The 14,659-nt window shown below is 40.7% G+C and overlaps 1 protein-coding gene across 3 annotated transcripts; it reads right to left on the bottom strand.

Annotated features, from left to right (window-relative positions):
- Window positions 1-3,961: 3,961 nt before the first annotated feature.
- On the bottom strand, window positions 3,962-14,540 carry POLR2L (RNA polymerase II, I and III subunit L). Of its 3 annotated transcripts, none has more exons than XM_081880821.1 (3): window positions 14,367-14,540; window positions 10,221-10,322; window positions 3,962-4,403 (listed from the first exon to the last, which is right to left on the bottom strand). In XM_081880821.1, exons 2-3 carry the CDS (start codon window positions 10,313-10,315, stop codon window positions 4,295-4,297), a joined length of 204 nt encoding a protein of 67 aa, XP_081736947.1. In that variant the 5' UTR covers window positions 10,316-10,322; window positions 14,367-14,540; the 3' UTR covers window positions 3,962-4,294. The 3 variants fall into 3 exon arrangements, with proteins under 3 accessions (XP_081736947.1, XP_081736949.1, XP_081736948.1); XM_081880823.1 differs by having other exon boundaries at window positions 14,382-14,403; XM_081880822.1 differs by lacking the exon at window positions 14,367-14,540 and adding an exon at window positions 14,196-14,356 and having other exon boundaries at window positions 10,221-10,323.
- Between the last annotated feature and the right edge of the window lie 119 nt (window positions 14,541-14,659).

Genomic DNA, 14,659 nt, shown 5'->3' with positions numbered 1-14,659 from the left:
ACCAACAACATCTGCTCTAGGGAGCCCTGGGTCCCTGTGGAGTGTATGTGCAGTAGAATAAGAAAAAAAGACCAGTTTGGTGGTGTTGTAAATAAAAATTGCCCTTTTCCCTTATGGGGTATCCAAGAGCCCATAGAGTCCTTACATAGGTTCCCTATTGGTAGGAGAAGATAACAGAGGCCAACCAGAGAATATTGAGAAGCAAAGCAGCTAGTAAGCTTGATCTTTATTGATCTGCTGCAACAGGGTGTTCCCCTCACACGCAGGAAAGGAGGAGGACCCAGAAAAATGGCATGCATGGCCTTATAAAGACCTTTGAAATCCCACCCCGCAGAAACATCATACATACATCACAGAAGGGGTGTAACCTAAGACCACCCCTCAGATACATCATACCTACATCACAGAAAAGGCGGTCTAAAACAGAACATTTGAATGTTGTTTATCTCCCGTCTGGCAGGTTACTTGATTGGATTGCCTGGGGAGCCTGGCCATTCTTTTGTAGTGATAAATACTTAGTTCCTGGCCCAGGTCACAGGCGCACTCCTTATTCAAACACAGACCCTTAAGACAGGATTTGTGAAGCAAAAGACAATGGGGAGGCTTTTCCATTTTGACCTTGCAAAGAAAAGATTTGGTCAGTTTAGAAATCAAAATGGTTCCAGGTTGACCTTCCTGTGCTGATCTATGTATGTGCTTGGTTGGTACACTTATGAACATTACCATATATCTAAGACCTTAAAATTCCTATTACAGTGGTCACGTGCTACAGGGACTAGAATGAGTGTGCATGATGTACAGATGTGAACCTGCCTTTAGTGGTTATATGAACACATACCTCTTGGCATACACATGAACAGTTAAGTTTCTCCTTTTAAGAGGTAGGTAAAATTTTGGTTAACACAACATGACTACATTCACTGGATGAAAGATAAGCACCTTCCTATTGAAGCCTATACAGTACTAAAATACAAATCTCTTATAAGGGGAAATGATTTAATCTGATTTAATTTTTACTGTGTTACATATGAAAGTAATAGATCACATAGAAGTTGGTAAACAAACAGCTGCAGCACATACCCACTGACAATCTTTGTGTACCTTTAAAAAGAAACCAGGGCACGTCCTCTGCGCTAATTACTTCCCGAGCTTAATTGCCAGAATGGAAGCATTTTTCACTTCCTATTTACATATTTAAAACGAAGAGGGTCAAATTCTCATCTCAGTAGCAAAGAAACTGTGACTGAACATTTAAGGACCCATCACACTTCATTTCTCAAGTGCATACTATTAAACGTGTTGATTTTACAGTCCTCAAACATAGGTGGAAAAATCCATTTCACCACATGGGGCCCAATTCCCTTCTGTCCATATAAAACTGTTTTAGTTTTATTGACTGCAGGACAGATTTGAATGCCAGTGAAGAGGATGGCCTATTGTTGTTAGCTGCTCACTTTCAAAAGCCTCTCTCTGCCTTTTGTTTTCTGCAAATTTGTTTTCTGCATGTGCTCTGATAAATTTTATCTCTTGCCAGGAGGACTCCTTAAGCTTTAGTCTCCCCTCTCCCCCAGCTCCAGAGAAAGCTTGTCGTGGCACATGCCAACGAGGCTAAGGGATCCTTTTTCAGACTACTGTACTTGCTTTCTGTTGTATGGCTTTTTAAAGTTTTCCCCAGGTTTGGGTTGAGAGAATTCTTCCCCCCCTCCAATTGCTTAGGGCAATAACCAACCTTCACAAATACTCATATTCAATCCCACACCCTTTCTCCATGACTGGACTCTTCTTTCTCTCCCCCTTCCTCCTCTGTATTGCTACAGCTTGCTTCCCACCCCACCGCACTCAGCTTGTTATCTCTTTTGCCCACCCTTCGAAATCCTACACTCATCAGCCTAGGGACAAAATGGGTCTGGTAGCCATGACAATAGATTGTTTGCAGTTGCACCAATGGTGCCCTCTTGTGTTGTGTATCTGCATAGGCATGATACCAACCATCTTGGGAAGGTTCAAGCTCTTACTCAGTGGTGGCAAAATTACGAGGGACATAGAACTGGGCTGTAAAATGATCAAGGATAAAACCGGCACATCTGCTACAGTCAGATAATGCAGGGGTGAAACTCATATAAAAGCTTCTTGCTTCATCTGACCTGGCACCCAGAAGCTAACACAACCTTGTTCCCTAAAGACACAACTTTGGATGGGTAACTTATGCACTCCAGAACCATGTAGCCTAAAACAGAATGTTGTTTTTCCAGGCATTTTCCTAGATAATGTGGCAGGCGTACAAAACATAAGCTCTCCAACCAACTGTGAAACACAAATGCCAGAATTAATCACTTAATGCCCTTTGCATTAGGATAAAGTATGTGGTTTAAAATACAACAGAGCACTTTTAAATGAGGAACTGCTGAATGCTGGGGGAAAAAGAAGAGCAATCTCCTGCATCCCAGTAATAAATGAAAAAGGAAGCTTAACTTGTAAAGATTCACAGAACTGATGAGAATAATAATGGCTAGGAGCTTAATAATGTTCCCAGATCGGAGGGGTTTCCAAAAAGGGAAATCAAATTAATAAAACTCAATTAAATCAGTCTTGGCAAAAGTGGACCTCTATAAGGAAGACGCTGTGCACAGCTAGCTATCTCAGTAACTAAATAAATATCCATCGTTTGTCTTCTCTACAGTGCTCCTTACCCCCATGTGCAAAAATTCACTTATTTACTAGGGACCAAACCATGCATGTGGAGAAACAGCAAAATTCTGTCAAAACTTTTTGGGTACCAAGCCCAAGGACTATTCTGCAGCATTTATTTATTTATTATATTTATACTCACCTTTGTTCTTCAGAAAAACTGTAGGCAGCATACATGGGATTAGATTGTGTGATGGTCTCCCATTCACACACTACCCAGACTTCATCAACATTTCTGTATTGGCGGGACTCTTAATTTCTAGGACTCCAGTGTGCTTTATAGATGCATTTTCTTTCTCAAGCATGCAGGTTGCTTTTATTATTAAGTGAAAGACAATGAAAAACAAATGGGTGTGCAAAATCTCAGAACAATCTGCACCAGTAATTTCTGAGATGCATGTGGAAAAGCAGGCCTACTTTCCTGTAACTGTAGTATATATTTTTTAATGAAACTAATGAGACTTTATCAATGGCTTTAGGAGATAGCCTGGCACTGATATGAAGGCAAGATTTCAAATTTACAGTGTTTGTGCAATGGTGGTGAGGTTACAAACTTTGCATCTTGCTAAATAAAAGGAAAGCAAAGTTCCTTTCCTCTGTTTTAACAGCTGTGTCAAAGAGATGATCAGCATCCAAGTATTTATTTTCCAACTTTATGTGCCTAATGAACAGCTGGCTCTGCACTGATTATGGAACATACAAAACAGGTAGAAGCAAAACCTTTTATTTTGCACAGACAAGAAAACAGGCCTTTCACCTGCCCTGTATTACTGAATCTGCTCACCTCCTTTAACTGGAGCTTACACTACAGTTCTGGAAAATGGACTGCCAGTTTTGCAATGTGACATGTGAGAGAAATGGAAGGAAGAAGATTGTGCCAGCAATATACACTGGTAGCTTAGAAGATGTTCCCTCAGTCTAAATGCAATAAATTGAGTTTGATGGATAATGCCCCCCCTTTAAACCCACAGACTGGCTTTTCTAAGCAAACAAAATCCATCCTCCATTTTTATTACTTTTTCATATCACGTCATGGTACTTGTCACTCAACTGGATCTCACGTCTTTAAGATAACTTCATATAATGTAATAGTGTGGATCAACACCAGAGAGGTTATTTCCACCCCACCCCTAAAATGATAGGAAGTCCAGGAGTGAACAAGTGAAATAGGTTAGCATGCAGTCAGTTCTCTTTAGTTTCTTGTATGAGAGTCTTGATAGAGTAAGAGGAGCGCCACAGGATGAGATGAAGGACAATCCTTACAAAATCACAATGTGGCTATAACAACAACCTTTATTAAAACTGCTGCCAGTGGCACAAAGTACAGTTTTTTTAAAAATCACAATTCTCCACAACCCATGAGATTCTGATGAACTTCCATCCCTGTTTTAATTAAATCTACAGTCCCCAACTGTGTGTAAGTGGATTTCATCTTTCAGTAATTTCTTTTCAAGAGGTTAGTGGCTAGGGCCTATAGCATGCCCAGAGAGTGAAATCCTTCACTGGACATGATGATCTGCATTTGTAACCCCCTGCAGCTTAGTTTGAGGAGTTCTAGCAGCACGCTGGTCCATATGTATGTAGTATAACACATTCTTTCTGCTATTTATTTCTCCAGAGGGGCATAATTCAGGAGCTTCTCAATCAGATCCACGTGGGCAAGCAGCATTCGCCGACAGCAATATCTCTTCAGACCCAGAGCATCCAAAGCATCACTAAGAACAAACAAAAAGCAGGTGTGTTTGAAAGAAAAGCAGCATGCTGAAACCTGATCTCAGCCAAATAAAGGGAAAAGCCTTGTCCATGAGATAGAAGAGGAACTATATTACTGTTGTTGTTGTTACAATTTATATTCCTCCCCAAAGATGATAGGGTGGCAGGCACAGTGATAATAAAACATTTTTTAAAAACTAAAACAATTTCAAAATATTCTAAAAATAATAAAATATAGTCCATAGAAGCAAGGTGATTGACTGTGGTAGGCGGCTGAACCCCCACTCCCCAATAATCAGACAAATAGGATTGCTATTTATTTTTCATTTCATAACATTTATATACGGTTTGATTTTAGAAAATGCTATCCTCAGAGCCATTTACAAGACTGCTGCTGTACTCAAGTTACTGTTCTCTAAGTTTCACTTTGATAATCTGCTAGTTTTTAGTTTTTTAATTCATTATGACTATAAACACATTTTAACAATACTGAATGTGACAGGCTTAACTTTATTATTTGCCCATTAAAGAAGCAGATGTAAAAGTGTGCTTGAAAAGTACAGAACTTCCATCATAGCCTGTCTGTCTTGAGTTTCTCTTTAAGAACAGTTATTGGATCCCTAAGATGAAATCTCAGCCATCTGTCTCTTAATTAAGGTCTACCTAGCCACAGACTTTCCCCCCTTATGTTCCAAGAAAACAAAAGGCCTGGAGGGTAGGCGGGAAACCCACATGTCTGTGGACTAGTTTATGTTAGTCTTGTAACAAAGCATCAAATGCACAGAACATCGTTTCTGCCAGTATTGGGCTCCTGAAGGAGCTTCGTTCTCCCAAAGACATATAAACAAACCATTACCTGAAAACACATTTAGTATTAGCTTACTTTTACGCCATGCCTGTGCTCTGCGATTCACTGTGCTCCCCATCACAAACACTTCGGGCTTCTAGCAATCTTCAGGAGCCCTTTCTAACTTTCCTCTCTCCCATCCATACAGTAAGTGCTGTTTTCACCACAAACCCAGGATGAGTGAATATGCATAGTAGGGGAAGCAGGATTACAGTAGATGGTTCACCCCGATCTAAGTATTATTTGTCGTCGTTACTACTACTACTACTACTTTTTAGGAATCACCTTATACCCAAATGTCTCCTTCAGCAAAGAAGTTAGCAAACACCGGAAGGCTTTGGAAGCACTCTCAAACAACAGATGTCCATTTTGACACATTCTGTAGGTCCAATATAAAGTCTTCCTACACACATATATTTCGAACGCTGCAGTAGCAGCAGGACTGGAGGAACAAAAGCAGTTTGGTAAGAGACCATGAAGTAGGCATGGCTAGTCTAAGTCAGGCTATTGGTCCTCCTAGCCTAGTACTGTCTACACCACCAGCAGGTCTTTAATGTTTTCAGACCTGGGAGCCACCTTTAACCTGGCATCATATGACATTCACAATTATTTGCAGCTACAAAGGAAGAATTGGGATCACTCCCAATTTTTAATTTCAAGCACCATATATATATATATAGAGAGAGAGAGAGAGAGTGGGTGGGTTCCTTTTTCTGCAGCTAGGCAGGGCAACAAAGGTGCCAAATTCAAGAAGTGCCAAATTGAAGCAGAGGCTGGAAAGGAAGAATTGGCTAGAAACTTAAGGTTTACTCCCAATTCTACCTCTGGAATTTGGCTCTGTGCCTTCACCAGTCATGATGGACAGGTGAATGTGTGCCCCCTGCATCACCTTACCAGCCAAATGGGGAGGTCTGGCAGGACTAGTATGCTGGTGGGCCAGAGGTTTCCCAGTGCTGCTCTAATGAATGTGATAAATGATCAGTGAGGGGACAGTAAGTCGGGTGACTGTTTTAGACAGGTTCTTTCTTATTAGTGCCCAGTTAGCTCCAAGTTCAGGCTTTGCTATCTATCCTCTACCTTAAAAGATACAGCTTCTCTGGTGTCTAACCTGACTGTTTAGGTCAGCATTAGTTTCTGTTCCATTGGGGCTTTCAATGGAGACTGACGAGCTAAGATTAGCAATGGCTGGGCAGTTGACCCTCTGATGTAGCAACACATTCAAAAAGAAGTTGAGTTTTTCCAAGTGTTATTAATGTACATTTTGACATGTAATAAAGTAATAAATTTCCCATTTAAGAATTTAAATTTCCCATTTAAGAATTTTGCTCATGATTTATGCTAGGGTGGTGGTATGGGCAAACCAAGTTCTCATTCCCATTATGGGCCTACTAGAGTAATTAACATTCAGTTTGAGATGTGAGGTGCTCACAGATCAAGTAGGTAGAAGTCATAAAATAGAAGCAGAAAGCTGATGAGCATAATAAGACAGTGCCTCTTGAACTTAAGAGGCCTCCAGCACACACACTAGATTTCCACATAGGATAAAATCTTCAGTACAGTGTATGACCTCAGAAGTTATTCAAATAATGGTAACAACATAAATCACCCTGTCAAATATTTTAATAGAGGCTCAATCAGTTTCATATTTATTTTATTTTTAGAACTTAGGCTGCAATCCTAAACAGTGGGGTTTACTTCCAAGTAGACATACATAAGATTGTGCTGTTAACCTTCCCAAAATTGCAGAAACGTTTGACACTACAAAATACTTAAAATAAGCCCCCACACCTTGATTGTTATCAACCCACGGTGTAGTTTTTAAAACTCTGAATGTGGAATATTTTTAGCTAAACTAATCAGCAGAACTGAATAGATTTTTGAATATTTTTACCACCTCCAATATTCTAAATAACTGTCTGAAGAAACTCAATGTAAGAGGAAAAACAGCATTTCCAAATTCTGCAAAATCTCTGCATCCTCAGACAAGTAAATTATTCCCTTTAGCTGACCCATTTTTTGCTACAAGAAATGATTTTAATAATATCTGACATATAGATCTGCCCTCAAAATTATGAGTAGGCACTGAGCTAACGGACAGCTTTGCTGCAAGGGAGAAACTCAAATATGTATTGTCTACCCACTTGGTCAATGTAAAATCATACAATAAATTGCAAGAGAATCTGATTTATGCCCAAGGCATAATTCAGGTGCATTTATCATGCAAATATTGTACTAAAGTACTACTTAATCTCAAATTCTAGATCCATAAATTCCAATTCGGTATTTGCAATGGAAAATCAATTGCTAGCAGAATGGCTATGATTAACTACAACCAGAAACAATGCTGCAAAGGTAAGAAAAATGATGGATACAGCAACAACGAAGAATTATATATGAGACTTCTCTAGACACTAGCTAGTCAAGAAAGAAAGCCTTTCTTCATCCTTTCCTTCTATATGTTTTTGATTTTATATTATCTAGATGTTTAATTCATATTTGGAAAATAGTGTTACACAGGTCTCAGAAGCTGAATTATGTAGCACCCATAAGTGAAGCATGTACTAGCATTTTTCTTAAAACACATGAGCTCTTAAAACAAGGTTAATAGGTAGAAATCTGCCACAGCACTTGATACTTTGTGATTTTTAAAATCAAGCAAGTGTTCCTTATGCTTTTCTATATAATTCATGCATTTGAAACTACCATGTTGAAAGAAAGGCTCTGAATGAGCTGGAACCACTGTTCAGATAACATATTACATGTGTTATACTCTATTTTTAGCAGCATCAGCGACACAGTAGAAATAAAGAAGCTTCTTTGTTCTAGTATACAAAACATCTTTTCATATCATCAAATTTAAACCAAGTGTTCATATCATGCAGCTCACAGAAACTTGTACACCTTTTAAGAGCTAATTGGTATTCTAAAAAATCAGATACTATTTAAAATGCCCTAAAATAGAATTTCAGTTCCTTTTAAAAGTGTCTAACTCCTGTAACCACAGGGGGGAAAGAAGCGTGACAGCAGAAAGTTTAGGTACTTTCTAAGATTAGCCTTTAATTAATTATAGGATCTTAGATGTTCTAAGTTCTCAAGAGTTCTGAAGACTCAGCAAGACAATGGGGCCTGTCATTTCATACTACTCAAGAGAAACAGAATTGTTTTCTGAAAAATGGAACCATGGCTACAATCCTATATGTACCTGGGAATAAGCCTATGGAACTATGGAAGCAAGGATAGGACCGTACTGTTAACAGAAATGCAAGAGAGTTATGTTTGTGCGAAACATTACACTGAAATACAGTGGTACCTCAGGTTACAGACGCTTCAGGTTACAGACTCTGCTAACCCAGAAATAGTACCTTGGGTTAAGTACTTTGCTTCAGGATGAGAACAGAAATCGCGGCACGGCGGCACATCAGTAGAGGGAGGCCCCATTAGCTAAAGTGGTACCTCAGGTTAAGAACGGACCTCCAGAACGAATTAAGTTCTTAGCCCGAGGCACCACTGTACAAAAGATGGGCAACACTATCTTCTGTTCATTGATTTGTTTGCCATGTCAGATGGTAATGCTTAATCAGAGCACTAGAGGATGCTTGAATATAAATGCTGAAATAGTGTCAGTTCTTGCAGCTCTACCTGTGTGGGAGAGATTGAAATGCTCCAATTGTGTTCGACATTCACTTCTCACTTTGTCAGTAAGTTTTATATGTGGGAAAGTGCTTTCACTTAAAGTTCAGCAATGTAAGACTGAGGTCAACCAAATGATTTTTTCTAAATCAACCTAAGAACTTTCACTTGAATTTCATACCCTGTTTCCCGAAAATAAGACAGTGTCTTATATTAATTTTTGCTCCCAAAGATGTGGTAGGTCTTATTTTCAGGGAATGTCTTATTTTTCCACGAAGAAGAATACGGTACACATTTATTGTTGAACAAAAAAACAAAAACAAAAAGGAAATTTATTACCTGTATACGGTACAAAGCCTTACAGTAGCTTTGGGGGCCTTATATTCCGGGGTGGCCTTATTATCGGGGAGGCCTTATATTCAGGGGAGGCCTTATATTACAGCAAGAGGCAAAACTGGAAATAGGTCTTATTTTCGGGGGATGTCTTAATTTCGGGGAAGCAGGGTAGTTAGGCAAAGGAAATTCAAGTTTATACAATCCAACTTAAATATGCAAATCAAGCATGTTTATGGAAGTTTTTCCAATTTTCATAATTCATTTCAAGTGCAGCAAGGGATTCGTTTAATCTGAGTACAACCTTCTATATTGAGCCATATCTGAGAAAAAGCAAAGCAAAGCAAAGGGGGGTTTAAAATGTCTCCAATGTTAGCTCCTCAGTACTGTAGCTACATTTCCCCCATGGAACTCTGAAAAGCCTCCTCAAGAAAATCAGGCAATCTCAATTATTTGTAGGTAACTTGGTAAGTCCACTACCCTTGGAGTTAGCCCCACTGAATTCATTGGACTAAGTTTTGAGTAGACAGGACCAGGATTGCACTTTAAAATATCCCTGAGTTTATGCTTTCATTACAGTGGTGCCTCGCAAGACGAAAAGAATCCGTTCCGCGAGTCTCTTCGTCTAGCGGTTTTTTCGTCTTGCGAAGCAAGCCCATTGACGGCTTAGCGGATTAGCGCTATTAGCGGCTTATCGGATAAGCGGCTTAGTGGCTTAGAAAAAGGGGGGGGAAGGGAAAAAAACCCGCAAGAACTCGCAAGACATTTTCGTCTTGCGAAGCAAGCCCATAGGACATTCGTCTTGCGGGGCACCACTGTATTAATATGGTTCTATATGATGTAATTATTATTTATAAAAATTGGACCTACACTTCATAAAACATGAGCACAGGATAAAGAGTGTTATACATACCTTTTTGTGAATGATCCCTAGACTACTGCAAAATGTTAATGGATACTTTTCTCAAAACAGTTGTGAAAACACAAGTGTGTGAAGCAGAGTCCTTACCCTTCTGTATACTCAGCTTGCAGAAGACCAAGATATGCCTCCCATTTGTTTCCAACGATTTTGCCGCAAGTGAAGCATCTCACTGGTATGATCATTTTACACCTAGAGAAACATTAAAAACAGGAAATTTAAACAGTAAGCGCATGATTTGATGTATCTAAAACTCATACCAAGCAGTCTAACCAAGGCATATAAACTGCATTAGTTCCAAAGGCAAAGGTAAGTGGGTGCGGACCGGGTCAGTATCTGAAAGTAGGAGCACTGGAGCCCTCTTTCTGGTGTTCAGCCTGAACTGGTCAGGGCAAAAAGCGTGTACAGGGCAGAGGCATACACACTGGCCCCACCCACATTGTCCCCACACAAGCTGGCTCTACCACTTAACCTTCTTGTGTTGAGCTTCCTGAAGGGGCTTTAAAAGATTTTTCTTCCTGGTTTCAAAAACCATATTGTTAGGAAAGCACTATATAATGTCTGGATTCGATACAAGGATTTGTTGGAAAATAAAACTCCTAGGTGGTTATCACCTATGGAGGCTAAGGAGGTGAAGAAACTTAACATAGAATCTAAATGGCCAAAATATTCTGAAATTTTAGAACAAGAAAGTGGTGAATTTAAACTACAGAGTTTTGAGAAAATAAAGTCTAAGGTACGAGATTGGCTCCATTATTACCAAATAATGGAAACTTTTAAACAAGACAGGAAAATTGGCTTCCAGGTGGAGAAATCGAAACTGGAAACAGAATTGTTAGAACCCAATACTAAGAATTTATCAAGAATGTATAATTTGTTGCTGAAGTGGAATACAATAGACGAGACAGTTAAATCAGCCATGATTAAATGGGCACAGGACATTGGTCATGACATTATGTTTGCTGACTGGGAACAGTTATGGACCACCGGTATTACATTCACGGCATGTAATGCCTTAAGAGAAAATATTATGAAAATGATTTATAGGTGGTACATGACCCCAGTCAAGCTTGTGAAGATTTACCATCTGCCCAATAATAAATGCTGGAAATGTAATGAGACTGAAGGTACCTTCTTTCACCTTTGGTGGACCTGCCCAAAGATTAAAGCCTTTTGGGAAATGATTTATAATGAAATTAAGAAGGTACTTAAATGTACCTTTCACAAGAAACCAGAGGCATTTCTCTTGGGCATGGTCGGTCAATTGGTGTCAAGGAAGGATAAGACTTTTTTTATGTACGCCACTACAGCAGCAAGGATTCTTCTAGCAAAGTATTGGAAGACACAAGAACTACCCACACTGGAAGAATGGCAGACGAAAGTGATTGACTTTATGGGACTGGCAGAAATGACCGGCAGAATCCGTGACCAAGAGAAGGAGATGGTGGAGGAAGATTGGAAGAAGTTTAAAGTATATCTTAAGGACTGTTATAAAGTTGAGGAGTGCTAAAATGTCAAGGGGAAGGAAGATGCAGAATTACAGCTGAAATTGTTTGATGACTTAAGGTGAAATCGAGAAAGATAATAAGTCTTAATTTAATTGGTAAAAAGGGTTGCTGAAAAATTGTAAAACAAGGATGCAAAAAGGAGGAGGTATGGGGAAGTCCGAGAAAGGAGGGTTATGAAAATGAGGTTAAGAAATGATATTTTGTGTGTTTGTTTGTTTTTGTTGATGTCTGTATGTTGTTGTTGTTTTATTTTAAAATTGGAAAATTAATAAAAATTATTATAAAAAAAAAAAAGATTTTTCTTCCTGCTCAGTGTGGGAAGGCTGGGGTTTGAACCAACAAGCTGGGGATGTTGTGGGGCAGCATCAGCATGCATGCCCCAGGCTCCTGATGCACTTTTTGTTCTTGCATGCTTAGTCTGGGCATCTGAAGCGGACTCCTGAGAGCCCTATGCAATCGGGACAAAGTGTGTATTCAACACAAATCTTAGTACAATTCTGAATATGTGCTATTACATATGCTAAGGCTGCAGTCCTATGCACACTTATCTGAAGTCTCATAACAAATCAAGTTATTTAATGTATGACTTGAATGTATTTAATTCCAAGAACCTTAATGGTTTTGAAGAAAACCAACACTGCCTATAGATGCTGGTTGGCAAACCAATATCCTTTCTTCAAAATGTTGTCAGCGCTTTGACCTAAGTGTATGTTTGCATTTCACCTTTGTATAAGACAGCAGTTTTGATAGGAATTTCACTGAGTCTAGCTTAATCTGGGCTGGCTATGAATTAATATTTTTAAGTTTTATTGAAGCACAGTAACCATTACTGATAACTCAAAGTTACTGATTGCCATTAAGAGTAATCGTTTTTCAATAAACTAATAATTTGATAGCTCAACCAGTTCTCTTTTGCCTTTAAACTGAAGAGCATTATTCCAATAATTTAAGACCCATTTACCTCTAAGCAAAAAGGTGAATAAAGATTAAACTGCGGTTAACTGAAGAAGTGTGCATGCACACGAAAGCTTATACCAAGAACAAATTTAAAGGTAAAGGACCCCTGACAGTTAAGTCCAGTCGCGAACGACTCTGGGATTGTTGCGCTCATCTCACTTTACTGGCCGTGGGAGCCGGCGTTTGTCCGCAGACAGTTTTTCTGGGTCATGTGGCCAGCATGACTAAGCCACTTCTGGCGAAACTAGAGCAGCGCACGGAAATGCCGCTTACATTCCTGCCGGAGTGGTACTTATTTATCTACTTGCACTTTTTGGCGTGCTTTCAAACTGCTAGGTTAGCAGGAGCTGGGCCTGAGCAACAGGAGCTCACCCTATCGCGGGGATTCAAACAGCCAACCTTCCGATTGGCAAGCCCAAGACTCAGTGGTTTAGACCACAGCGCCACCCGCATCCCCAAGAACAAAGTTGGTTTCTAAGGTACTACTGGACAATTTTTATTATTTTATATATATATATATATCGACTGCAGTTAACTGCTTTTTACAATGCAAAATAAATATTAGAGGCGCTCCTTATCCACCCCTTGGTTTGAGTCAGGCAGCATGGGTCCCTCCATGGGCATAGCTGGAGGGGAGGCAGCTGTCCTTCCCAAATCAATAAAATTCAATAAAATACATAGCAAACTGAGGTTCTGTCCCCCCAACATAAGACCCACCCCCCTAACAAACATGCTGGCTATGTCCATGGGCCCCACCTATGCTAGAGTGATGAGTTTGGATGCTGGAGAAACCAAGGAGCTTGCTGGGTGGCCACCAGCCAAATCAGCCTCTCAGCCCAGTGCCAACTTGCCTCATGGGATTATCGTGAAGATGAAATACTGCAACTCAAGCTGCAATCCTATGCGCGGACACTTGGGTGCGAGTCTCACAGCAAGCAATGAGATCCAGAGGAACAGCTTTGTTTGGAATGTCACAACAAACGCAAGTAAGACTCTTGTGGCACCAGAAAGACAACCACATAACTTGTGGCATAAACTTTAGTGAACTACTTGGTAAGAATGAATGGTGGCTCCAAACGGCGAACTCATATATCACAATAAATGTGTTAAGTGTTCAAGGCACCAAGGGGCGCTTGCTTGAAATCAACTCGTCATCCTCTTGTTCTCCTTAACTCTCCAAGTAAACATGGCCAAGCCCTCGCCCGCCCCAGGTTTCGCCAATACTTTAAAGCTATGTAAAGAGGGGCGGGGGGCTTCCGTCCTTGCCCACATCAGAGGGGCTGGCCGGGATCGGTGGTCCCCAGCAAGATGTACATATGGTGCTACAGAAACTGGAGGAAGGAGCAGAGGAGAAACCGCCTGCGTTCACAGAAACCGGTCTGAGCCTTCGGAAGCGATTTAATCCCGCTTCTCACTCTTTTCTCCTTCAGAATGAAAAGAAGTGTGCATGCACACGAAAGCTCATACCAAGAACTGACTTAGTTGGTCTTTAAGGTGCTACTGGAAGGAATTTTTTTATTTTGTTTTGACTATGGCAGACCAACACGGCTACCTATCTGTAGAATGAAAAGGTAACGCATCATTATCTATTAGCATTCCCGTTATGTTAACAGTAGCAGCGGCGGCGGTGAAGGAGCAGGAAAGTCGCGACTGCTACGAGATACTTTCCTTCTCTTACTACGAGCGTTTTTGAAGAGGGGGGAGGACCGGGAAAAGGCGACAAAGGGAAACCCGAACTAAAGCAGGAGGCTCGGCGGACCAACTGACCTACCTAACGGACACTCGCCGCGTCCCGCGCGCACCGTTGCCGCCGTTACCAGCTTTGCAAATCGCCACGCCCCCTCCTCGCCGGGCGCTACTAATCCACGCAATGGGGGGGGAGAACTGTTTTCACACTTCCGCAGCAGTACGCTACAGTGAGCAAGTTAAGAGACAACCGCGGGAGATATCCGCGCAGATCAGCACGCCCCGTGGAGGGCTGGGGACAGCGCCCTCTTCTTTTTCGCTCTATTCTTAACCCGGCCCCTCTCCGAGGGCGAGGAATGGTACGGTCCGAGCGGTACG

This window comes from Podarcis erhardii, assembly GCF_964252035.2.
Source record: "Podarcis erhardii genome assembly, chromosome: 1".
Classification (NCBI taxonomy): Eukaryota; Metazoa; Chordata; class Lepidosauria; order Squamata; family Lacertidae; genus Podarcis; species Podarcis erhardii.
This window is presented reverse-complemented; position numbering and strand designations above follow the sequence as displayed.

Coding starts and splice junctions, on each gene's coding strand:
- POLR2L (XM_081880821.1), bottom strand. CDS start 10,315: ATGATCATACCAGTGAGATGCTTCACTTGCGGCAAAATCGTTGGAAAC. Junction 4,404..10,220: donor CAAGCTGAGTATACAGAAGG/GTAAGGACTCTG, acceptor GTTTGTTCTTAG/TGATGCTTTGGATGCTCTGG.